The 26,233-nt window shown below is 45.9% G+C and overlaps 1 protein-coding gene across 1 annotated transcript in view; it reads left to right on the plus strand.

Annotated features, from left to right (window-relative positions):
* The window catches only part of RGL1 (ral guanine nucleotide dissociation stimulator like 1), a 79,816-nt gene that overhangs the window by 51,565 nt on the left and 2,018 nt on the right, over positions 1 to 26,233 (plus strand). The window contains exons 5-16 of the mRNA XM_075760535.1: positions 3,471 to 3,655; positions 7,585 to 7,709; positions 8,408 to 8,623; positions 12,374 to 12,477; positions 13,650 to 13,734; positions 16,022 to 16,111; positions 17,963 to 18,049; positions 19,161 to 19,193; positions 20,697 to 20,818; positions 21,668 to 21,757; positions 23,666 to 23,854; positions 25,729 to 25,963. Of these exons, the coding sequence (XP_075616650.1) occupies positions 3,471 to 3,655; positions 7,585 to 7,709; positions 8,408 to 8,623; positions 12,374 to 12,477; positions 13,650 to 13,734; positions 16,022 to 16,111; positions 17,963 to 18,049; positions 19,161 to 19,193; positions 20,697 to 20,818; positions 21,668 to 21,757; positions 23,666 to 23,854; positions 25,729 to 25,963 (1,561 nt within the window). The remainder of the gene's footprint in view (positions 1 to 3,470; positions 3,656 to 7,584; positions 7,710 to 8,407; positions 8,624 to 12,373; positions 12,478 to 13,649; positions 13,735 to 16,021; positions 16,112 to 17,962; positions 18,050 to 19,160; positions 19,194 to 20,696; positions 20,819 to 21,667; positions 21,758 to 23,665; positions 23,855 to 25,728; positions 25,964 to 26,233) is intronic.

Raw genomic sequence — 26,233 nt, forward strand, 5'->3', positions numbered from 1 at the left:
CCAGATTCTGCTGATCTGTTTTTTTGTTACGCATTTCATCCTAAGATTAGCAAGATAGGTTCAGCTGTCTTCCAACTTGATGCTGGGCGGTGGCAGCATAGCGCTGCACGTGTTGTGATTAGGGTTTTATCTTCACAGATGAGGCAATCTCACTAACTGTGTGTGCTCGTGGGGGTTACGTTCAGGCTTGGACTGCTCTTTCGTAGAACCCAAGGTTTCATGAACAGGCAATCTTTCTACTAAGAGAGCAGATGATGAGTAATACAGCGGAGGAATATGTAGCTTCAGTTTCTACCTTCAGTAGAATCAGGTCCCCAGATTCGCCAGCAGCGATTGATGAGAGGAAGGGCACCAAAGGAAGTGTTTGATTTAGCACTTCCACTAGGAAGCTGCTACCCTGAAGGAGCCACAAATGCCTTATTTCCTCCCTGCTATTTTCCCACATCATCCCAGGGAGCGGTAACGGAGCAAACATTGCAGCCTCGCCAGGCCACAGCTTTTCCCACTGGCACAAGAGGGAATTAAGAAATTATGTTCTGCTTTTGATTGTGTGCATAATGTTGGGTAGTTACTCAAACACGGTCGTGGTACAGCTAAGCAAAGATGCTTCAACTGATTCAACAAAGCATAACTCCAAGGTAATTTGCAAGTCTCGCTTTGATAGCTTGATAAATGGTGCAATATGGGGAAGCAGGATCATCGCTAAATGCCAGTAGTAGAAAATGATTTGTTTTTAGCTGAGGTACTGGCTTTTTGTACTTGGGAGAGGACTATTTCTATTATTATTGATTGCAACGGATGCCGGAGCAGTGCGAGGAGCACTGGCGGTGGCGGCAGCGAGCAGTGGTGGGACACACGAGGGATGCAGGTGGTCGAGCAGAGGCAGTGTGGGGGATTTCAACAGGCTAAACCAAACAGCCCAGGTGATTGCAATAGATGCTGGAGCACCCAGAGGGCAGGCATGCAGCAGCATGGTGACAGGCCAGCAAAATGCAATGTCCTCTGCTTCTCCTGAGCTTGTAGCACCTGGTAGAACCAATGCAGCCACACAGACAGAGCTCCCGTTCAAGCATGCCACCACCCAGGTTTTTGGCTGTGGGATGTACGAAGGGATATTCCTAGAGGTGGAAAGCGATTGCAAGCAAGGCTGTGGGAGGTGTGACCAGACCGATGAACTGCTCTGCTTGGTGGCTGAGCTGCAGGAGGAGGTGGGCAGACTGAGGAGTATTTTAGAGTCTGAGAGGGAGACTGATCAATGGAACCATACTCTGCCATCTGTGATGCATAGAAGCCAACTCAGCATGGCCACTACAGAGGCAAGTCCTGGATCTGCTTTGTGCCAGGAGGAAGGCAGTGTCACAAGGGATAAGGAGGGGTGGAAGAAGGTTACAGCACGAAGCAGGAAGAGAAACCCCTCCTTACCCTCTAAGATACCCTTGCAGAACAGGTACGAGGCCCTGGGTATGGTAGATGAAGTGTGTAATGAGAAAGAGGAGAAACCTGTGCAAGCAGTCTTGCCAAGGCCAGAGGGACCAACCCCCTCGCAACAAGACCTGCGTTAAGGCCAGCACCGAGAAAAACAATGGCGAGTTATGGTTATTGGCGATTCCCTCCGCGCCTGTTGCAAACTTGACCACCTTTTCAGGCAAATTTGCTGCCTCCTTGGGGCCTGAATTAGGGACGTCACCACAAGACCAAAGAGCCTAGTTCAACCTTCAGACTACTATCCGTGTCTGCTCTTTCACGTGGATACAAATGACGTTGCAACAAAAAGTCTGAAGTCAATCAAAAGAGACTTCAGAGCCCTGGGAAGAATGCTAACAAATTCAGGAGCATAGGTGTGTTTTCTTCAATCCTCCCAGTAATGGGGGGAGACTTTGGAAGAAACAGGCGAGCCCAGGATTTCAGTATCTGGCTCCAAGGGTGGTGCCTGCACCAAAACTTTTGGGTTTTTAAACCATGGAAGAAGCTTTGAGAGACAAAGTATATTGGGGTCTGAGGGGATCCATCTGTCCCGATGGGGAAAACGGGTCTTTGGGTGTAAGCTGGTGGGGCTGATCAAGAGGGCTTTAAACTAGAATCGGTGCGGAAAAGGAATCCCAACAGGACTGCAGGAGGTAAGCCAAGGGTTGGTGTGGCATCACCTGAGGGTGGCAGTCCTAGTGGGAACATTTACGCTGCTCCTGGGAGCACAGAGGGCTCAGGAGCATACCTGAAATGCTTGTACACCAGCGCACACAGTATGAGAAACAAACAGGGTGAACTGGAAGCGTTGCTCTGCTCCCAGAGCTACGCTATCATGTTGGTATTAGTGAGACTTGGTGGAACGAGTCCCACGATTGGAGTGCTGGGATGGAGGCTGTTCAGGAGGGGTAGCCAGGCGAGGGGGAGGTGTTGCACTGTATGTAAGGGAGAGGTTTGGTTGCACAGCCCTTACGGTTAGGGATGGTGTGGTTGAGAGCCTCAGGGCAAGGATTTGGGGGAGGGAGGACAAAGGGGATGTTGTAGTGGGTGTCTGCTACTGATCACCCAGCCAGGACGTGAGCACTGTCCCTCACAGTATCCTTCAGTTGTCGAACTGTGAGATGAGTGGGTTCACGGTGTGCTGGGTGAAGAACTGGCTGAAGAGCAGGGCTCAGAGGGTTGTAGTGAATGGGGCTGCATCTGGCTGGGGATCAGCTGGAGGCCATGTTCCTCAGGGCTCAATCCCACAGCCAGTGCTGTTGAATGTATTTATCAACCATCTGGATGCCGGAGTTGAACGCACGATTAGCAAATTTGATGATGATACCAAACTGGGAGGTGCTGTTGACTCTCTTGAGGGACAAGAGCTCTTCTCCCTGGGATCTGGGGACAGGACGCCTGGGAATGGTTCAGAGCTGTGCCAGGGGAGATTCAGACTGGACGTGAGGAAGCGTCTCTTTACCGAGCGGGTGGTCAAACACAGAACAGGCTTCCTGGAGAGGTGGTCGATGCCCCAAGACCGTCGGTGTTTGAGGCATTTGGACAATGCCCTTAATAACAGGCTTTAACTTTCGGTCAGCCCTGAGGTGGTCAGGCGGTTGGACTTAGATGATTGTTGTAGGTCCTTTCCAACTGAAATAGTCTATTCTGTTATCTTAATTGCTTTATCTATCATTATTTGATATCTTGAATTTAATAGAAGGGTCTCAATATACCTTAAATGGATTTGATTCTTTATTAGTTTGCATTTTGGGGCTTTAATTGTACTCCACTTGTAGGAGTGCAAATCACGAGCAACTTCACTGAAGTCCCTGGCAAAATCTGAGTGCTATCTTAAGGTTCCATGCATAAAAAGAACAAATTAAATTCCTTGTTCAAAAAAGTCTTCGTACTGCCTTCACGTGGGGTATGAATGTCTCAGTGTTTTTATTTTAGATACAAATACATGTGATTGCATCAATACACGCTGTATACAACCAGTGTGTTCTCTGTGTATTTCCTCTTAGTGCGACAGCATCAATCTTACGAGCCTGGCTCGATCAGTGCTCCGAGGATTTCAGAGAGCCGCCCGACTACCGGTGTTTGATGAAGTTGCTGGATTACCTGAAGAAGAATATACCCGGCTCTGGCCCAGAGAGGAGGGCGCAGAACCTCTTGGAGCAGTTCCAGAACCAAGAAGTTGAAAATGATGGTAAGTTACTATTCCTTCTGTCTTTCTGTTCTCCCAGAACAGGGATTTACGTGGAGTACATTTATCAACTCTCATCACAATATTGTGAGGCTCACCAGTGGCTTTTTTCTTGTTTCTTTAAAAAAAAAAAAAAAAAAAAATCTCCTGTGTTGGGTTTGCGTGGCAAGGTTTTGGTAGTGGGGGGGCTACAGGGGTGGCTTCTGTGAGAAGCTGCCAGAAGCTTCCCCTGTGTCTGATAGAGCCAATGCCAGCCGGCTCCAAGACGGACCCGCCGCTGGCCAAGGCCAAGCCAATCACTGCCTCTGGGATAACATATTTAAGAAGGGGAAAAAAACCAAGCTAGGGAGAGCTTTTGCAGCCAGAGAGAGGGGTGAGAAGATGTAAGAACATCTGCAGACACCAAGGTCAGTGCAGGAGGAGGGGCAGGAGGTGCTCCAGGCGCCGGAGCAGAGATCCCCCTGCAGCCCGTGGTGAAGACCATGGTGAAGCAGGCTGTCCCCCTGCAGCCCAGGGAGGAAGGATGAGGGGGTGTAGAGATTCCACCTGCAGCCCGTGGAGGACCCCACGCTGGAGCAGGTGGAGGCACCTGAAGGAGGCTGTGGCCCGTGGGAAGTCTGGTTTGCTCGTGACAATCATTAGTGAGTGATCTCTCCCTGTCCTTATCTTGACCCACAACCTTTTCGTTGTACTTTTTCTCCCCTGTCTAGTGAAGGAGGGCAGTGACAGAGCGGCTCTGGTGGGCACCTGGCCCCCAGCCAGGGTCAACCCACCACATGTCCCTGTGAGGCTGGAGGTTCTGTGCAGGATGAAATAGTCATACAGTGTAGGTGCCTATGCCTGTTCATTCTGGGGTGGACTGGGAAATCCAGCACTTCACTAATATTTAGCCAAAGCTTTGAGATTGCTGCAGCAACCAAGTGGTTAATTGGCAGCAGGCTTCCCATGTCATTGAATTAAAACACACAGCTGCTCTTTAGCTGGTCTTCTCATTTCAACACCCCCCTCAGAAAAGCCCAAACCAACAAAAACCAAAATACAGAGCTGTGACAAAATACAGGTTGAGTCAGAAGCCTTGTTGTCATGAAGCTTTTCTTCCTAGTTACCATCATGTCAAAGGAAGTGGCTGTGGCTGTTTTTTCCTATTTGAGTGGCCGGCTGCTGGTATTCAAGGACAGAGGAAAAACTTACGTTATTGGGGGTCACAATCTACTGAGACAATAGTGAACTGTAGTAACACAAATATGCTGTGTGCAGCGTCAAGCCTGACACATGCCCTTATCCTGGTCAGAAAGCTTCCTGCGGCATGAGCTGAAAAGTCATAGGAGCTCACATAGTGTGAGAATGAGAACTAGACTCGACTTCCAGCTTTGGTAGAGGGGCGAGAGGGAATAATTCCTGTAATAAAGGATAAAGGAAATGACGGGGGCGGGGGGGAAATTTCATCCCATAAAAATCGTATCTGCTGGATATTCCAGAAATACCATTTCAATGCATAATATTGTGAAATGCCAAATTAACTCCGTCATTAACACACACATAAAAAGGCGTGCCACACAGAGCCCAGGCGCTTTCCTTGCTGAAGCCAGGTAAGCGAGCAGGATTGCTAATATGTGCCTATTGATGTCCTTTCCTGGGTTTGGTTCCCACAGGCCAAAGAAAGAAAGCGCACGAGAGCTATATTTGGGTCCGTTTGTTGTTCAAAGTGAGCAGAAGTTCCCAGGAGCTCTGCTTCTGCATTTGTTTCTTCGAATAACAGTTGAAAGGGTTCTTTTCTGAGTTACAGATGGGTCAATTTGAATGATAACATTTTTCAAATTGTGGCAGAATAGAGGCTGTTAATTAGAATAAAATCAGAGGAGGAGAACACAAGTAACCTGCAGGCTCTCCAGAGAAGAGTTTGAGAGTTGTTACTTCATCCGAGCTCCACCTTTGTTCATTTCAGAGGTTTCTTTCAAAGCTCTTAATGCATTGTCTGCAATCAAGACTTGCTGATAATTATTGTTCTAAAGCATTCACACCATGCTATGAATTTACAAATTTCAGTCCTAATCCTACAGACTTGTCTAATCAGACCTCCATTCAGTGCTGCCATCAGCCATGCCAGCAGATTAGATTGTAGCACCAAATACATAGATAATAAAAGCTGTTCCTGGCCTCAATTCTTGCAGCTTGAGCAATAAAAAGCAAGGTGACTCAGAAACTGCAAATTCAGAAGGGGCGCGTGGCTGCTCTCACTGAAGTCAAGAGGGCGGTTGGGCTTTGAGAGGGCTAAATGGATCAGAGCGATTTGAAGATGACGAGATACTTGAGTACGAGAGGATTCCAGCTTCTTGGGGAGTAGGGAGAAGACTGGTTACACATTTATGAAGGTGAGAGAGAAAGGAGAGAGAGGCATGAAAAAAAGAAAAGGAAAATCTTGCATTGTACTCCAGGACCTGATTTAAAGGGCGCTGCGAGGTTTTGAGTAGGGTTGCAAGTCAGTGATGAGGATTTTTCGGTTGAATTTCAAGAACAGAAAGGAAAAGGAGGAGTTACATAGCCAAAAAGAGAGAAGAAAAGTGTGACTCTTGTAACAGTTCAGTAGAAATCCATTTAATTATGCATATTGTTACAAAACAGCCACAGAAAAATAAAGCCTGAACAGAGGTCTCCATTTATCGCGTTTAGCTCTGTCAATAAATTGTGCAATTGGAATGTACAGATGGAAATCTGGATACAGCCTGTAGTTATAATTTGTTACATCAAAACTGTAGCAGTTTACATTGATGATTAGATGTTGCTAATTAATGAAGAAAAGAAGAACAAAGTATTTTGAAAAACAATGATGAAGTATCACTTTATCTCCTTTTGTTGCTTTAATGTCTGTTCTGCTTTATGATATGAAGTATTGCGTAACACGCTCTGGAATGCGCTGCTTGCTTTTGTTAATGAAATCTCCCTAGTAGTAAACTCATACTTTTGTTGTTAGTCTTCTACAAGTCTGTCTTTTTTTTTTATTTTTCTCCCTTTTTTTGGAGTTAGCGTCGCCTTATAGTAAAAGGGATTAGGAAGAGGATTTATTTTCAGGGATTTTCTGTTTGACTTCCTGCTGTACCATGGGAAACAAGGGCATATTTCTTTGTGTTTTAATGTGGCTTTGTTCCCAACCTGTGGGAGCCAAAAGGTGACATGGGAACATCTGGGAAATCCCTTCTGCACTGGATCGGGTCCCTCGACGAGGAGAGCTCTCCTCTCCTCTCTCACCTCGTCCCTGCTGCCCAGTGCAAATTTAGAAGCAGCGTTCAGCTGAATGCTGCAGGTGCTCGCTGTATTGCCTTTTCTGGGAAAAATTCCCAAAGAGGGAAGGTGAGGGATGCTGGAATAAACTCTCTTCAATATAGTCCATGTAGCCCTGTGAAGGCACAAATGGTGCCAAGAAGATCTGATACCTCCTTTTATTTCCACACATGGGAGATGAACTCTGGATATAAGAGCATTCCTAATGCAGTATTTTGGGAATATAATTGCAGTCTCCTCCCTTTGCAGTTTGATTCCCCTCCCTGGTTATAAAATGCATAATTACTGAAAAGTAGACTAAAAAACTTCTGCAATGTTAATGAAGAATTTTTGTTGGGGGTGGTGGTGGTATTTTTTCTTCCAGAAGAATGGTTAGTGAATGGATTAAGCCACCTCTCAGCTAAGAGGCCCTGAACAGCTCAGTTCTCTCTAACTCTCTTTTTCTTTTTCTTCCACCTTTTATTTGCCAATTTAATCTTCTGCTTGTCATCTTTCTAACTAAAATATGCAGCACAGTGGGGCCATTACATCAGGCAGGACCCTTTGGGCATTCTGTTATAAATATACAGTGATGTTTTAAAATAAACAAACATCTGCTTTGATTCACTGTTTGCTGGATAAATTTACTAAGTCGTGTTTTTCACCCTGGGCAGATGGGTTCCATATCACTTCCCCCTGTAACCTATTCAATGAAGAGGAACTGGAGATCAACAGTCCAGATGAATTCTTGTCTTTCCAAGAAGACCTTGTGGCAGAACAGTTGACATACATGGATGCAGTACGTAGAGTATATGTACTACTTGAAATGCTAGGGGAAATAGTGCTGGGCTTCTAAAATACTTTTTTTTTTAAAGTTATGTCAATGTAAGTATAGTGTTCCCGAACAGGTCTGTTGTTGGGACACAGAACACAGCTCTGCTTCGTTACCCAAACTTATTTTGTTCATTGGTTTTGATTTTTTTTTTTCCTTCAGTTGTTCTGAAGGTTTTTTGGTGGGTTTTTTGTTGTTGTTGTTGGTTGTTTTGGTTTTGTGTTTTTTTTAAAGTATGAATGTATACCGTGTAGCCTTTTTTTTTTTTTTTTTTGCGAAGTTTAACATTTGACACCTGAGAATTAGCACATTTTGACTACACTGCTACCTGGCCTAAAGATGTATATGCACTCTTAATGGTAGTGCTCTCGCTTGGTTTGTCTGTATCCATCTCCCTCAAAATATCATTATATAAAAAATTTTCCCTTTGGTTCTGCAACTGATACAAAGGTGTCTCTTATTTTCCCAGGACTGTTTAGCTGACAGTTCCTTTAGGGCATCAAGCCTATAAAGAGTATGCCAAAGTGTATACTTTAAGAGAAAACAAATATTTACCTTTTAATACCATATCAGATCAAATTTGTACTGTAAACATGCATTTCTTTCTGTGGACAATAGAGATCTCGGAGAATCCTGCTGACTTAGACACTTCTATTTCACTCTAGACGCTCTTCAAGAAAGTTGTGCCCTACCACTGCTTGGGATGCATCTGGTCTCAAAGAGATAAGAAAGGGTACCGGCACCTGGCACCTACCATCAGAGCCACCATCGCTCAGTTCAACGCAGTCACCAAATGTGTTGTCAGCACTATCCTGAAGAGCAGAGAACTCAAAGCACAGCAAAGAGCCAAGATCATTGAGAAGTGGATTCATATTGCACACGTAAGGCATTTATTCTAGACTGTTTAATGTTCCTTGCGCGGGTGCCTTGGAGTTGGGAGGGGAGAAAGGGGTTGTATGCGTTGGTCCCAGGCCAGTGAACATCTTAGCTCTAATTCTTTCTGGTTTTGACTGACTTTCTTTGCAATAGCAGATGGATTATTGCCCTTCCTCTCCTTAGTTCCTTCCCCACCGTGGAAATGGGGTTGAGGCACATACTGTGTCTTGCAGATGGGGAGTGCCATACGCACATACACACGTAATGTTTGTGGTAAGACAGGTATAAATTCAACCAGTTCACTTCCCTAGGAAGAAAATACTGCTCGTATGGGTGAAAGAAGCGATGGTTGATATCATCCAAAGGTTAGACTTGTTTTCAGAGGCAAGTTCAACAAGAATGGATTAGGGCTGGCAGTGGTGCAGGCAGCGGCACGGTCAGACTAAGCTTTGTGCTTTACCTGCCTTTGGCCGCTCATGTTCGGTCAGCGAGCGTCACGTCAACACCACGAGAGCTGAAATCGGGTATGGTGGAAGACAGCACAACTGTTAGTGTTTCCATACATTCATATATGTGTGTATATATGAAAGTAAAGTAAATACAAGGTTGTAAGTAAGCGCAGACAAAGCTAACTTCTAGGAAGCCTCTCTAACATGGAAAAAATGAAATTATTGTCTGTACTCTCTTGGTTTGAAAAATTCTTGAGACTGAAAAGTCATTTGCCTACTGAGTTATTCACAGTTTATATCAGGTATTCAAAGCAGCTGGGTTTAGAGGAGGTGAGAGGTGCAAGTAGTGACCAGAAAAAGTAGGTAGAGTTGCAATATGGTACCAGTCTCCTCATCTTCTTACCTTTCTGCTGTATCACTGTCTCACATGATTCTCTAACACGTTTTTACTCTCTGCTTCAATTCCTTTGTCTTGTAGCAGATTGTGTGTTTCTTAATCTTTTTGCGAAAGGGTTTTGCATGCCTTCTTTACGTAACTCTAGTTTGCTAATTTCTTAGATTTTATCTTTAACATTTTACTGTAACCTTTTTAAACTCCCCTCAGAGCACTGGGCAGCTGGCAGTAAACTAGATCTCTCTTTTGAAGAGAACATTTCAAACGCTTTCATACGGCTGCGTGTTGACTTTTGTTTTAAGAATCACATGGATTCTTTCCGAGCTATACAAAATAAGCAGTCGTAAAAAAACCCTCAAGCCAAACAGAGGCTTTCCAACCTTGACAATGCACTTCTGTGCTTTCAGCGGCGGTATTGTTAGTCCTGGCACCTAAGCTCTGGCAACTGCGTAGTTCAGGAAACTGGTATGGGGAAATAGGCTTTCACCTCTCTTTTGGCACTGACGCCGACTCGGTTTTCGTTATCATCCGATGGCTGCTTTATAGCCCGCGTGAATGGATTGGGAAGTTTGATGCCTATTTTCCGTGCACAGATCTTTAAGTTGCAGAGGGAACCGGCCCCCTTATGGGGCAGACTGGTCTGGGCGAGCAAGTACGGAGCAGCTTCCTGCTCATCATGGCTCAGCAGGGAGGCTCGGGGAAGCCGGGACGGGCACCATGCTCGTCATACTTGTTCTGGGGATGGAGAACTTTTTGTTCTCCACCTCTGTTGATTCGGTGCTTCTCCCTTTACTTAATTTATACACATAATGAAATACTCCAGTCTTAGCTAAGCACATGAAAAATGCATGTGCACGCTCTACAAAATAATTGGACATGTAGAACAGCTAGTTGCATATATACTTAGCCGCCCACTTCTGAAGAAAGTTGCTTGCTTTGTGCATGCAAATGAGCGTTTTGAATAGTGAGATGCCTGAATTAGAAAATAATCCACTCATTAAAGTGCAGTTATTCACTGACAGCTAACTCCGTAGCTTAGCAGCATGGAGTACCATGTTTGTTATCTCTTCGTGACTTTTGGATCCAGTTTCTCGGTTTACAAGATAAACCGAATACTTTTTCTAACTGCCAGCCCTCTCTGCTCCACCCAGATCTAAGGTTCCTGAGCAGGAGCAGCCAATTTCACTCACACAATATTTTCTTTCAAAATAAAAAGTAAAAATGAAATCATTAATGTCCTGTTATGCTAAATTTTTTAAAATCAAAGTTGCTTCTGCACAGGATTCTTTCTGGTTTTCCCTTTGTGAAGGACACAGCAGGAAACAAAGTTATTCAAAGCAGTCTTAAAAATTCTTCTTATATACAAATGAAAGCTTGCTGAAGTTTAGTCTGCAGTCAGTTAAATCATTGAGAACACAAAATCCAATACTGAATTCGTAATGTGCTTTAAATTATGCAACATGCAATTAAGACGCTTCCAAATTGGATCTTCCAGTCCAAACTCCTGTCGTATTTGGAAAAAAAAAAAAAAAAAGAAATGCTAAGAATTTGTGCCTCTTAATCTATGTTCTCCTCAACCTGAATTTCATGTTGAACATAAAGAAAGAAGGATCTTTCTCTCAAATGAGTCAGTCTGTGAAGAAGAGCTGTTAGGTGGCTTCTCTGACCCCAAACCATGCAAAAATAGCTCTGAGGTCTTGTGTGCCCTACCACATGATCCTGAACTTGGTCTTTCTCTAGCCTCACTGCTGACCTGCTCCACGTGCAGTCTCTTAAGCCATACTTTGTTAAATGTAGCCTCCTAAGTTGCACAGAGATTTATTTATTTTGTTTTAGGTAAATAAATGGGAGTAAATATACTTCCCTTAGCTGTTCAGTCAATTTTAAGGCAACTCACGAACAGAGTGGCTGACGTATTAAACTTTTGTTTATGCTAAGGTTGCTTTACATTTGTTCAGTCCAACAAAGGAAATAAATCACGTCTATTTTCACTGTAAGGATCCTTTACATAATCAACGTTATTAGTGTAATAATCAGCCCCATAAAAATTTGCGGAAGTGGAATTGCAGTTTGAATACATTCTCATCTACGTGCAACAGTCAAATTTCTGTCTGCTTCATTTGTGTACAGACACCTGTTTGTCAGAGCTCGTATTTGCAAGAGTTTAAGTCTGTGGTGCCTGTGCTCTAGTTCGTGAGCCACCAACAGATTTACAGGAGTTCCTTGAAGACGTCCCCTCCTCTCCTTGCTTCCATCTGCTTCACCAGGAATCTGTGTTTTGGGTTTTTTTTGAGAATTAAATTTTTTCAGTGTCATTTTCCATCAAAGCTTTTGCCACAGAGAAGCTGCGTGAGAAATGCCTATGAACAAGTCTCTCTGTTAGGATTTGATTCCACCTCTGGAAAAGCTGGGAAGGTTTTTCTCTTTAACAGTGTGCACATACTTGCCTAACAGGTTATTCCTTTGCATGTCTTTATTTTTAATTGACACTTAGATGATTGAGGGTTTACATTTTAAATACCACATACAAAGGGGCAAAGCCTGGTTTTTCCCCTAAAGGGTAGAAGGGATTGGTAACTATAAAGAACTTTTTAAGTGTAACATTTGTGCTTTTAGCCTGGCTTCATGGACTCAGTTCCACTTTTATTTTTACTAGGAGAACTGGAAGCTGTAACACTGCAACATCACCACAAATACATGAAAGTGAGGAAAACAAGATCTAAGTGCCAAAGCCCATAAAGTGTTTGGTGCCTGTAAGGGGGAGTGATATTTTTGATGCTCAATATTTGTACAGCTGTCTGCTTAGCAGTGAGAACGTGTAGCAAGCATGACACCGGTCAAACAGAAGAGCACTAGCGTATTTGTAATGCTGACATTTAATGCTCCTGTATTTCTAACCGCTCCTTTCACAGGAATGCAGGATCCTGAAGAATTTTTCCTCCTTGAGGGCCATCATTTCAGCGCTGCAGTCCAACTCCATCTATCAGCTAAAGAAGACCTGGGCGTGTGTTCCAAAGTAAGCTTCTCCCTCTGCTCCTCAGGCTAGCCTCAAACAAAGGCAAAAAGCTCAGTGCTCGCTCTTTTCATCTTGTTTTCAGTCTTCCTATTCTGTTCCTTCGTGGACATCTCTTCTCTTAGAAGAACATTTCATTCCTGTGACGCTCAGATCCCTTTTTGGGTCTGCTGTGAGTTCCTCTCTCATATTAAGGGGACAACCTGTCCTCAGGGATAGTGGGTCTCTTCTGTCCTTTATAACATACAGGATCTTCCACAACCTATTTTGAAAAACGATGGGGCTGGCTACTCACCCAGCTCATGCACAGCGCTCTCAGAAGGTCAGAGAAAGGGCACCTTGATACTTGCCTGTTGTCTCCTCTTCCGTGAAGCTGGAGGAGGTCTAGGTTGCTACAAACCCTCGCTAATCCTCTCCTGGTCCTGACATCTCCTTAAAATACATCCCCAAACTACAAAATCCAAACCTGTACTGAAGACACTTCTTACAGGGGAATACCTCTTTGTGCAATTGGCCAAACAGACACCAGAAGTCTCTGTGTAGGAAAGATGGTGTTCTGCTTGTTCAGCTTGGGAAGAACAGATTTCTTTCTTTTGCCTTTGAGAAACAAGGAAAAGCGTGACTCTGCCATGCACTATATGTCCCCTGCCATGCACTATACTTTATTTCCCCTAGAGAGAGGTGGGTTTTTCCTTCAGCTGCCCTGTTTTCCTGTTCCTGATCAAAATATTGCCGTCTTGTGTTTACAGCGTTGGGCAAGAGAACGGGACTTGTGCACTTAAATGCTTCTAGCTTTCCAGAGTGCATGGAACGGGGCAAAAATGAAGTACTTGGGATACCTCTCACAGCTATTGTTCTGTTCCTTTGTACACATTTATCGCCTTTCTCACAGGAATCTCATACCCCTCGGTGTGTTCACAGACCCTGAGCAGGGTTTTCATACCTATGGCATTTCTTTGTGATGCTGTCAAATAAAGCCTGACTTTACTGGGAGCACCACAAGATCCCAGGAAGGTTCCTGGTAGATGTGCAGCATCTCATTGGATGCATTTTGGTGGTGTTATCTTGTATATGCCCAACTGTTAACAATTCATGGGAAGGAAAAAAAAATAGTAATCTGATCTGATTTAGAGTGCTTACTAATAACCTAAATGATTTTATCTTTTCCTGTACAGGGACACAATGCTGGTATTCGAAGAGCTCTCTGACATCTTCTCAGACCATGACAATTATTGGACAAGTAGGGAGCTGCTAATGAAGGTAAGAATTGGCTTGAGTTGCAAGATTTGTGATCAAAGCTTTTTCTAACCAGCCGCCAAAGCTCATCTCTCCCTGAACCACCATATGCGGTGCTTCAGGGAAGACATGTCTGTAAAACTTGTGCTTTTCTGCGGGGATCAGAGGTGATTTCGTTGTTCCTGAAAGAACCTACACTAGCCTTGGCCTCGACACTGGTAATGCTGCCTCGGGCACGGTGATGCCTAGCTCAAGAACAACTCTGCGCGCCGTGTCTGGGATAGTGTTGGAGCCACAACCGGAGTGAAGAGGTGCCGCACAGCGCCATTGCACTGAGATGAGCGACAAATTAGCACTTTGGCTTTATGCTGCTCTGCACGGGGAGCTGAACCGCCAGCTTGTGCACCCTCAGGTTTGCACCGGTGAGTGCAGAGCAGCTCCAAAGGAGATTCTCGACTAGGTCGCACCACTGTAGTGCTTTTGACTTCACTGGAACAATGCCACTTAGCTTCAGCTGAGGAATTAAACCAAGATGTTTATCCGACTATCCCGTACCTTTCTTGGAACTAGAAAACAGGGCTGGGAATTTCGAAGGAACAGGCTTCCTGCTCTGTGTGTGGCCAGATGGACAACAAAGCAGGCTCTGTCTGAAACGGTTTGACTTGCGCGCTCTCCTGGGCGAACCCCAACAAGCTTAAGAGCTTGAAAGGAGTGAGGAAGAATAGAGGGAAAGGTTACGTTCTGTAGAAACTAAGGAATGTTTGTAGCAGTTTTTTCTGTTTACACACAAAAGTTTCTATAAACTGGCTAACCAGTTTAGGTTTTGGCAATTCTCTCTGGTCTGTCTGGTGTTTGTACCTTACCCCTCGCCTTGGTATCTGAAATGCTGTGTTTTGCTCAGGAATGATGGGTGAGCACATTCAAACCTGTCGGTCTGTTTTGTTTATCATCCATTTATCAACATCTGTAGCTAAATTTTAAAGCAGGTGAGACAATAATAAGCATAGAGGGAAAGTGTGTGTTCAGAATAGCTTATTTAACTAACTATTAAAACCACAAAACAACAACTCAGTCTGAGCCCAGACCTTCTGGCTCCCAACAAATCACTCTCTCCAGCTGCTGTAAGTAGATTTACAAAACAGTTTGAAAGCAGCGAGAGGAGAAAAAATTCCACAGGATAGCTAGAACCTCTCTCCTACTTCTCGTCTTGGACCGTTTTGTATTGATCGGAGGGTTAATGTCCACTGACTCCTTAAAGTCTTTGTTTTCTTTGACTATAAATAGTCTCTCTAGGGAAGCCGTGATTGACCTTGCCTATCCATCCTGAAAATTTAAGCGTAGAGTGGAGAAAATGCCGTATGAAACAGGTTGGCCGGCACGGAGAGGGAGCACTGTGTTCTCTCCTCCCCAGAGAAGGGCTCTGCTGCGAGCTGCAGTTTCAGCTTCTGTGCCTGCCCGCCGGCTGCTGTTAGACAATCTCGAGGTTACCTTTCGGTATCTTGAAGATGTTGAGACAACACTTCTTTTTCATTTGCTCCTGGTTTTCAGCTGAGGAAGGAAATACAGAATTTGAGTGATGCGTTCATTAACTGTGACTGAGAAGTAAACATTGTAATGAGAGGATCTTTACAAGTCTCTTAAAAAGATACTGATAACGATTCATGCTCCATCTATCCGGTCACTGGAAAAAAACCCAGTAACTCCCAGCGTCCCTTATGGATCCAGGGAAATGAAGGCTACAGATCTGTTGGAAAACAGCTCATCCATTCATAGGAAAGCTTGAATTGTGGAGATGAAAACGTTTTGCTTCCATTTCCTGCGTGGTGTTGGATTAGTCAATAAGCCACAGAGGGTAGTTGCTGAATCTCTACGCTGTGGCCTAAGAAAAACAACAAAACGTTACATAAAATAGAGATGTTTACTCGTAGCGGTCCTGATTAGGAAATGAAACAGAAATCCTGAGGTCAAGAGTGTCAGGATAGAGTTCAGAGAAGCATCTGGAGACCTGAAGTATATCTAAGCTTCTTGGATTTAAGCTCTCAGGACATTTTCAGCAGCACTTAGCTTTGGCCGGAGTAGAGCTATTTTGCAGAAGAATTCCCTTATGGTCATCTTGTGGGATTTTGTCCAAAATTCCTAATTAGAGTCCCAGAAAATTAGCACGTGAATGTATACCTGCATGTACCTGCACAGCAAATATTTTTGCTGGCCTAGCTTGCCTGGTTAAGTGTATTTACAATTATTTTACACAAAGGTCGTTGCCAGCTTACCACTTAGCTCCTCCATTAATTGCCTTTTAATTCCTTTACAGGAAGGAACATCCAAATTTGCGAATCTGGACAGCAGTGTGAAAGAAAATCAGAAAAGGACACAGAGACGACTGCAACTTCAAAAAAATATGGTGTGTTTGGGGTCCTTTTCCGACCCTTTTTGAACTGGTAACATGATTAACCCTAATTGGTGAATTATATAAGCAGCAAAATCTGGAAAGGTATTTGCCGAAGCGAGCGCGCAGTAGGTAGTGCTCTTGAATGTGCCCTCTGTCGAGCAACACAATCACATCAATGCTATCGATTAGCTGATACAAAGCAACCGAACCGAAAGGTTTAGATAGAATATGCGGTCAGAATATTTGTCCCTGTAAATATATACATTTCCCTTATGCTGTGGATTGTAGTAAGCAGGTAATACTATGTGTGTGTGTATATATAATGTGCATAGCTATAAAGACGATCCCACGCATGCTTACATCTGTATATATAAACAACTACAAAGCGGGATTCAGGCTGCACCCAGCTCAAGCTGTATGGCCCACGCCGAGCCGTAACGGCTCTGGTTTTTAGCGCAACCCAGCTGTCCTTTTACTCCGGTAACACCCGCCCGCGTGCTGCAGCGCTGGAGGAAATGGATATGCAAAGCATCAGCGTAGCTAGTGCGTTCAGTGATCTGATTTCAGGATCCGGTGGCGGTACGCAGGAGCCACGTTACGTTCCCTGGTGCCAGTCTTCCCCCCCGGCCCCCGTGAGGGGATAACTGGGTGCACGGGCTCGCTGCTCCCGCTCCCGCTCGCGTTTGCTTCGCATCCCAACCAGCTGTTGGGGATGGACACCGAGCCAAGGGCTTGGCCTTAGTTTCAAGTCTTCCAGAAATTTACTAAACCCATCATATAAAAGGGTAATAAATGATTGATGACTATAAACATGTGTTCATCATTTTCAACTGTCTTGTTTCTATCCTACAAGAAAGAATTCCATTAACTACTCTTGTTGCCCTTTAGACAGAAATACGGGAAAAGCCACTCAATTTTCATGTAGTAAAATATGTAATGTAAATACTGGAATTCTTGTGATAAAGAAAATGAGTTCTGGCCAGAGCAGAAATCTCTTTTAAACAGGCTCATGAAGCTTCTGACATACCAGCTTGAAAATTGCACAGACTTCTACAGAGATTGCTTTGTAAAACGTGTCCGGTTTCCAGTCTGGTGAAAATGGCTTTTGTCTCAAAGTTGGCAAAGATTTAAAAGGACAGGAGGAGAGAAATCTGGGATAGGGAAGCAAAAGCACTGAATATGACTTTTTGTTTGTCTATTTGTTTGACTGGAAAAAATACAGATCCTTTGGGACGGTAGAAACAAGCATTTTCTTCACAAGCGTAGAAGCAGCCTGAACTCTACAAGTGCTAGCAGTCTAGAAAGTTTAAAATTTGAATAATTACTATTAAAATCCAGTGAATGGCTGGGGGAAATGGTCAATTGGGGGGAAAAAACCCTGTGACTTGATTTGACTTGACTGTCACATGGTATAACATCATCATTAAGTAAAAATCCTCTGGAATGAAGCAGAGAGAGAAACTGCTTACAGAGGCCAGCCAGCACCGTGCCCCAGCCCCTTCTCCCGCAGCAGGGAACGCGGACCCTGTCCCCGGGGCCCACTGCTGCTTCCGCAAGCAGGTTTCCTGGTGACCCACGGTTAGAAATCAGTGTATGGTCGTGATATTGTAACATAAACCCACCTGGCAATATCTGTGAGAGCCTCCCGCTCTAGGTAGAGTTGGATTTAAATTCTAGATTAGATACTGAGGATGATGTAATGAAAGAAAACATCATTTATAGGACCACTGCTTGGTTAAGCAGCCTACTTTTATTTCATTTTCTTATATGGGAGTATTCTAGCATTCGAATTGTTACCATTTAGCATTCTAATTACTGCTATTTCTCAGTTAATTAATCCAACATTGCTCTGATCATTTGCAGGGAGTAATGCAAGGCACGGTACCTTATCTTGGTACCTTCCTCACTGATCTCATCATGCTTGACACAGCCCTTCAGGACTATATTGAGGTAATTTGGGGCAATTTTTTTTCAATCTTCAATATCCTCCCTGCCTTCCCTGGCACTGAGCGTGTTTCTTCCTGTATCTTCTACTGATGTTATTAGCAACAAGCATCTTGTGTGAATTTGAGTGGAGTTATCTCAAGGGACAAGCTTAGCGCTGTGTTTTGTCTTGTTTTCTTAGGTTAGAAAACGTGAAGCAAGCAGGCTGTTGTTATTCTGGTTTATTTTTCTGAAAACAACTTTTTAGGTGTAAAGATTTCTCTGAATAATTGGTGAAATACACAGAATCGCAGATTCAGCTCTTCAGACTGATCACTGACGTGTTTCAGTATTGACTCAGACGCATCTTTGCCCGAAAGTGATTAAAGACTTTGGGTTTTTTGGGGTTGTTTTTTTCATTTCTCTCTTGCTGAACAAGCAGGTGGAACCAACCTAGCATAGGAAGGGAAAAAGGATTGCAAGAGACTCTGAAGCCAATTTTCAAAGGTTTTGCTTCAAAGGTTTTTGAACACCTTTGACAATTGGCCCCATTAAAGCAGACACTTGAGGAACCATCCCGCAGGCCTCAGCCTTCGCTGCGCTGGGTTGGTATTTATGGTAAGAGGGGGCAGCGACACTTCTCCCTGGGCTGGTAATGGTTGCTGGTTGGTTTGGTGGTTATTTGTTTTGCAAAACAGCACTAAAGTTGTTATATATCCGTTTTCTTCTTGGCAGTTTCCCTTCTCTGCGTGTTTTGTGTTCAGCTGGTGTTTCTGAAAGTCACTGGGAACGCTGCTGAACGCACAGCACAGGCAAACGCCAAGTTTGTTTCTTGCATGCAAAATCCTGCTGGCGTTCTTCGGCCCTGATCTTGACGCAGCTTTTATGAGCATTCTTGTATTGGGCTTTTCTTCTTGGGCAGATTGCCATTCAGGCCATGAGGACAGATAGCCTTTAGAGACTGGGATAAATGAGTGCTGGGGTTTTTACCAGACCTGGAAACAGGTATTTTTAGAAGGTCCTTGCTCAGGGCAGGTCTGTGCTTTACATTAGCTTTGCTTACTTCATCCTGTTTGTGATTAAATTCAAGTGAGCATATGCTCTTCTACTCTGATCCCTTCTTCCTTCCTTCCAACAGGGTGGCCTGATAAATTTTGAGAAGAGGCGAAAGGTAAGTTGAATTTTCTGTGATTTTTAGTTTACTGATGCCCTCTGTTAGAGCGTTCTCTTGGCGAGGCCATTTGTCTTTGCTCGGGCACATACGACAGCCGCTAATTTTAATGCAAGTTGGTGAGGAAAGACTAGATCCCTGAAACACTGTAAGGCTCTGCCAACCTGCGCGGGGCGGCGCAGGAAGAGAACCCGCTCTTTAGGTGTGTGCGATAGGGGGCCAGGAGCTGCAGGCCGCTTGCTGCCACGGGATTTGCATCCAGGGCGTGCGCGTTCCCTCCACTTGGTGTTCGTGGGAGTACGTGACGTGTATGTCCTACGTGTTGAGAGTAAATCCGACTTGGTGGCATGAGACCTTTGCTTTCCGGTTTGTAAACATCTTCCTTCTGCTGCAGTAAACTATTTGTAGGTAGAAGGCTGCAGAGAGGGAACTAGGTACACCGGACCGAGAAATAAATGGTATCAGTCCTTCCTTTCAGCCTGATCCTTGCTGGTCAGACATAAGTGACGCTATGTAGGAGTAAAGGTACTAGGGTTACATCCGTCTGAATGAAGTCGTGCCAAATCTCCCTTCTGGGGTCTGAAAGCAAACTTGGATTTGGCTGTGCTGGAGCTATTTCCTTCCCTTAACTGCTCCCAGCTCTACAGACCACTTCTTGGACTTGCCTTGGATGTGTAACTGCACGGCTCAGGACACCAATAATGAGAAACCCGAGTTTCTCTGTGGTCATCAGTCCAGCTTCCTACAAACCGGTGGCAAAGCTGCCCTCTGAAGCGTGCCGAGTGCTCGGCTCCATTCCTGCATCCCGATTCTACAGCCCGCTCTAACACAAGGAGTTTTTAAGAATTAATTTGGCAAAGTGTGTATCTATGTGGAGTTACAGAAGAGCAGCGCATTCTGGTCACACCTATCAAGGGTAGCATTTTACGTTCCTCCGGTGCAAGTGCACGACGTGCAACGCCGGGGAGGATCAGACGCTGCTTTCACCGCAAGCAACCCTAATTATTACCCTTGCTTGCTGCCTGAGAACCGCCTAAGTACAGAGCGTGATTCTTCTCTCGGAGCTGGTCCGGCCAGCGCAGGGGTGAGCGGGCAGGGTACGCTGAGGAACTTGTGACCCTTTGCTACGCCGGCTCCTAGAGGAACAACCGGCGGCGCTGCTGTTGGGTGGGTTTGCACCAGCATTCCAGTTCAGTTAGTACTTGGGAAAAGCTCTGCGGTCAAGTATGATTCCTTGTGTTTGTCTTCTAATTTGAGCGTCTCTGATAAAATGTTCGCATTTTGATGCACATTATGGATGCTGGAGGAAAAAGGAGGGGAAAAAAAAAAAAGGTTTAATTGTCTGAAAAACTGGGTCTTGAAATAGTCACTCAACTGAAACTGAACTTCAGGTCAGACTAAGGTTGTCCTGGATCTGTTGTTGCATGTGGTTAGTATACGAATGAGTCTGGCTTTTTCATGTTTTCTAATTAGAATTCCTATATGTTTTTTTAATTTTCTTAGGAATTTGAAGTCATTGCCCAAATTAAGCTCTTGCAATCTGCATGTAACAACTATTGCATGACACCAGACGAAAAATTCATCCAGTGGTTCAGCAGACAGGAACATTTAACTGAGGAGGAGAGGTAAGTTCTCCATCCACGTGGCAAAGCAGGCTTTTCTTACCCCACACCCACCTGCGGGGAGGTTAGGTCAGCCTTTCGCTATCCTCTTACAGGAACTTGCACATACTGCTGCTCAAGGAGAGTGGAAATAATCTGCCTTCTGCTAAACAGCTGTAGAAAACCTGTTGAGCACTTAGCAGGGTTTAGTTTTGAGATTGGAAATCAGGCTTTTGACTTTGAAATACGATAGTCTGTTGTGTCTGGGCTGTCTGTGTGCCCAGACGCACGCTCAGAAGAGGATCCGAAGGGACGTCCCGATGCAGTCACTGAGCGTTCGGCCGGTGGACGCGGGCAGCGGGTAGCCAAGGCAACGCAGAGCTCGCACCGGATAAACGTCCCCCGGGCGTTTGGGGTGGGTTTTGCAGCCCTGCTGAGTTCTGTGCTACTGCACGTGCTGCTAGGCCAACCCAAGACAATTTAGTTACAGCATTTTAATATCTCCGCTGGCTGTCTGAACACCACTCTGCTGCACCAAGAGCGCAGTCACAGATATATACTGAGTGGTCGTAAAAAAAATACGTCCACTTATCCAAGATTCACGTTAATTATTTTCTTGATTATTTTTGTTTTCAATAAAATGATGAATGTCACCTAAAAAAGCACTAGATTTTAAAACTGTTACGAAGAAGTGAAATGTCCCTTTCACCACGGTAAAACGTGGACAGAGCTAGGTTCCTCTTTGTGGGGTTGCAACTTTCTGTGATGTGAGAATAACTGAAGGCTTCTTGACTTTCTTGAAATTTGCTATTTTGACATCTATAACTAATAGAATTGTCTGTAAAATTTAACCCGGTGGCCTCTGTTCTGCAGTTACAGCCTTTCACGTGAGGCTGAAGCAGCTGCTGACGCTAGCACCACATCGCCAAAATCTCGGAAGAGCATGGTGAAGAGGTTCAGCCTGTGAGTACGACGGGGCAGGGGGCGTTCGGTGTGTTAATACGAACCGGAATAAATCAAACAAGCAGCAGTCGTTTCGCCAGCTGAAAAAACCTGGCCGGGGATCCAGACCACTGCATTACTTTAAGGAGACGCTGTCAGCTAGAAATGCATACTTCTGTCTGAAGCTGTCCCTTTCTATTGTTACAAGTAGTCACGAGGATTATTAATGGTGGAAGGGATTAGAAGCAAACAAGCTTTCCTAAGGTGTCAGAAAAAGGAACAATTTTAGTGCTGGATTATAAATTGAATATCTATTGTGTAATAACTTCCCTGAATGCAGTAGCAAAACAGAGTAAATGAGGATAAAGTCTGGCCTGTTATTAGTCTAATTTGCTATACACATGCAAAAAATTCCTTGCAGGATTTTAATATGAAAATTAAGGTTAGCAAAAAGGCATTTGGTAATAGAAACAATCTAACTGCCTCCAAGGTAGAGAAGGAAAAAAATCACGGCGACATGGCCCAATTTAGACTAATACCGCAAAGATTCAAACAAGAGGTGGGTGGAGAACAGGGCCAGGCAGCTAAGCACACGCGGGAAACAATACGCTAGCAGGAATTCGGGGAAAGCTGCGGGGAATGAAAGCAGAGATCAAGGACCCAGAGTAAAAACATCTTAAAGGTGAGAAATTTGAACCTGATGGGAGCAGAGATATGGAGGGACTCCCACACAGCAGTGGCATGATTGAGATGAGGGCGAAATGATGAATTTAAAAGCAGTATCGGCTCTGAACTCTCCTTTCCCGCTTGGTCCTTGTGCCTAGTTTCCTCAGAACAGCCAGCAGCCGTTCATGTCAGCGCTACTGCAGGTTAGGGTCTGGAGGAAGAACAGATTTATTTTTTCAATCCAGAGTTTTGAGTTCTAATACGCCAAAAAAAAAAAATCCGGGCAGCTGTTTGGAAAGCATTTTGATTAGTCCATCCGAGTCGGCGGTGATATGTTACGAGGACGTGAGCTTTGAAGATGACAGCGCCTGAACTCTCGGTGGCCTCCTGCTTCTGTCCCCCTTGGCGCGTGCCTAAGCCGTGCGCAGGAACTGTCGCTGCGGAGCACGGGCTTTATTCTCTCGCGTCTGACTGCGTTTCGGTGCTGTAGCGTTGTAATTTACCGTATCGAGTTTGTTCGCGCTGTGCAGGCTTTGTCTAAAGAAGTGTTTAATCTGCACTTTCAATGTATTTTGCAAATTAATATTGTAGAAAAGACTGGCGTAATTCATCTTGGAAACAGCGAGCGACATGTCTCTAAATGGTTTTAAATCATTAACTGCCTGCTGACATAGCACCTAATTCACCTTGCTTCTCTGCCTTGTACATTATGAGAGTTTGTTTCTTTTGACACTCCTTTAAATTTACTTGACCTGCATTTAGAAATGAGTTTCAGAGAGGGAGAGCCTATAATTGACACTTTCTTGTGATGTCCTCGTGTGCAGGTCTGTTCAGACTCTCAAAGAGAAACTGGGGTCTCTGGCATCTTTATTAATTTGCAGCGGGGATGAAGCTGCCTCTGCACGTTAGTGCCTCTAACTTGCCCCTTGTCCCTTGGTTTGTAAACGCATCAAGTTTACGATCAATCATTTCCTGGCAAGTGAGTCTGAAAATTAATACAATTAACAACGAGGAGTTTGTGGGCATTAGCTCTGGCTTTGGCCTTGCAGCTGGTGGGTACGCTAGGTCAAGAAGGTATTGTCTTAGTGTGCAAGTAACTCTCTTGACAACCCGTATAAACAACAGAGGAAATTAAAACAAGAGGCCACTCCAGATAGGAAAACAAAACGATACGTAAGATTTTTGAACCAAGCGACAGCTTTGCTCAGCCCAGCTCCGTTCTGCTTTCACTCACGGGCTTTTATGCTTTCTTTTCTCTCCTAGGCTGTTTCTGAGCTCCGAGATGATCGCCCATAGCACACCCATCAAAGAGCACCCCAAATCTACTCCAAGTGGGAGCTCTGGCGAAAGCATGGACTCGGCCAGTGTTTCATCGTACGAGCTTAATCACTCTGAGTCTGATGACACCAGCGGCACTCCCGTAGGCACTCCTGACGAGTCGCAGAACAAGGTACGGTCTGGGCAGCGTTGCCAGCGTAAACGGCCTCTGAGGGACTGTCGGCACTGCCGGTCTCAACTAGAGCATGCCTTTCAGTGGAATGGAGGGACTCTAGAAGTAAATGTGTAAAAATGGAAGCAATCCGGTCAGGATTCCTGCAGAATCCCTTCTATGTTGCCGAGCTACAAGGGAGACTGAGGTTCTCCTTCCTTGAAACCAGGTTTTCCTGTGGTGTCTGGCAGTGCTTTTGGTTTAGGTGAGGCCTTGGAGAAGCACGAGGTTAATTTTTCTTTCAGTCCCTCATGGTGCTTTTTTGAGAGGGAGGGGGCGGGGTAGTGGCGTTCCCACCTTTCGAGCCTGTGGGAAGCGGGGCGAGGAGCCTGAGCATCGCGCTCGCACACAGCAGGCGGCAGCGTGCCAGGGAATCCCTAGTTTTGCAGAGAAGGCAAAGCCCGACACCCCCCCGGCAGCTGGGACACCCCACAGCAGAGTGGGTGCAAGGCTGGAGCCGTGAGCGTTCCTGCCGAGAGCGGCCGGGCCGGATGTGCGCCGTTACCTGCCCGAGAGACAAATGTACAGGCAGGAAACAAAGCACGAGGGCCCAGGCACTGGCATCCATAAATCGTTTAAACTGTTTAGCTGGAGCAGTTGTTAGGGCGGTTTTGGTGAGAAGTTGGGGAGGGAAAGATCCTCGCGGCAGTTTTTGAGCAGGGCAAACCCCTGAGCAGCAGGGGAAGGAAGGGGCCGTTTGCAATGAGGAAGTGGCAAGATGGGGAGGCGTGTGTGTATCTTCGCTCGTGTAAAGGCTCCGACCTGGAGCAGGAGCAGCGGTGCACGTGGTGCCCTCTGCTCTTTCCCAGTCCCTCCAGTCCCTGGCTGGTTGCCCCCAACCCGGTTCTGTTCGTTGTATCTGCTGCCACCTCCTGGCTTGCTCTTACTGAGAGGCGAGAGCAAGCAGCGCACAATTCCACACCGAACTGGAAATCAGTTTTTGTTCAAATGGGGAAATTAATCAAGTGAAGTTCACTTTTTCTGGAGGCAAGGAATACCAGATGACGGAGGTTGTGTACGTGCCTTCACCTTTCTCAAGCTCTTCCTACAAAGTGACACGTGTGAACATACAAAATGTCCAGGTATTGACAGTGTTTTTTTTCTTTCTTTCTGTTGTGTAGCTGTCTGAATCATCATCATCCGCCGCCTCGGGCACCTCGGGCACCTCGGGCACCTCGGGCACCTCGGGCACCTCGGGCACCTCGGGCACCTCGGCCACCTCGGGCACCTCGGCCACCTCGGCCACCTCTGGCACCTCGGCCACCTCTGGCACCTCTGGCACCTCGGCCATCTCTGGCACCTCTGGCACCTCTGGCACCTCGGCCACCTCTGGCACCTCGGCCACCTCTGGCACCTCGGCCACCTCTGGCACCTCGGCCACCTCTGGCACCTCGGCCACCTCTGGCACCTCGGCCACCTCTGGCACCTCTGGCACCTCGGCCACCTCTGGCACCTCGGCCACCTCTGGCACCTCTGGCACCTCGGCCACCTCTGGCACCTCGGCCATCTCTGGCACCTCTGGCACCTCGGCCACCTCTGGCACCTCGGCCATCTCTGGCACCTCGGCCATCTCTGGCACCTCTGGCACCTCGGCCATCTCTGGCACCTCGGCCACCTCTGGCACCTCGGCCATCTCTGGCACCTCTGGCACCTCGGCCATCTCTGGCACCTCGGCCATCTCTGGCACCTCTGGCACCTCGGCCATCTCTGGCACCTCGGCCATCTCTGGCACCTCTGGCACCTCGGCCATCTCTGGCACCTCTGGCACCTCGGCCACCTCTGGCACCTCGGCCACCTCGGCCACCACTGGCACCTCGGCCACCTTGCCCACCTTGCCCTCCTCCTCCTCCTCCTCCTCCTCCTCCTTCTATTCCAGGGATGCATCTCCCTCGGGGGTGTCATCTTTAATCTCACGCCCTCCATTGCTGTCCTCCAACGACAAGCGCTCCGTCTCCGTGACACCCGTTACCTCAGAAGCAGTGCCTCCTCTTTACAACCAGCAGAACAAAGATATGTGCCTCATCCGGATCAGCACTGAACACAACAACGGCAATATGTACAAGAGCATCCTGGTGAGTGGCGTGGAACAGCAAAGCGCTGTTTCCGTTGGTGCTTTCAGTCAGGGTGACTGAAACAAAGGGTGCTTTTAGTTTTGAGAGCACCTGCTCACCGAGCTCACTCACCCAACCTGGCTTGAAAGGGACGGCGACAACTGTTACACGTCAAAATACGTGGAGCACGGTATGAACGAGAGGTTTGAAAACAGCGTCTTTGTGGAAGTTTCTGGTCTTGGAAATTCAAGTTTGTATTCTATCAGAAAGTTCAAAGTCAAGCATTCTGAT

This window comes from Balearica regulorum, chromosome 8 (genome assembly GCF_011004875.1).
Source record: "Balearica regulorum gibbericeps isolate bBalReg1 chromosome 8, bBalReg1.pri, whole genome shotgun sequence".
NCBI classification, from domain to species: domain Eukaryota; kingdom Metazoa; phylum Chordata; class Aves; order Gruiformes; family Gruidae; genus Balearica; species Balearica regulorum.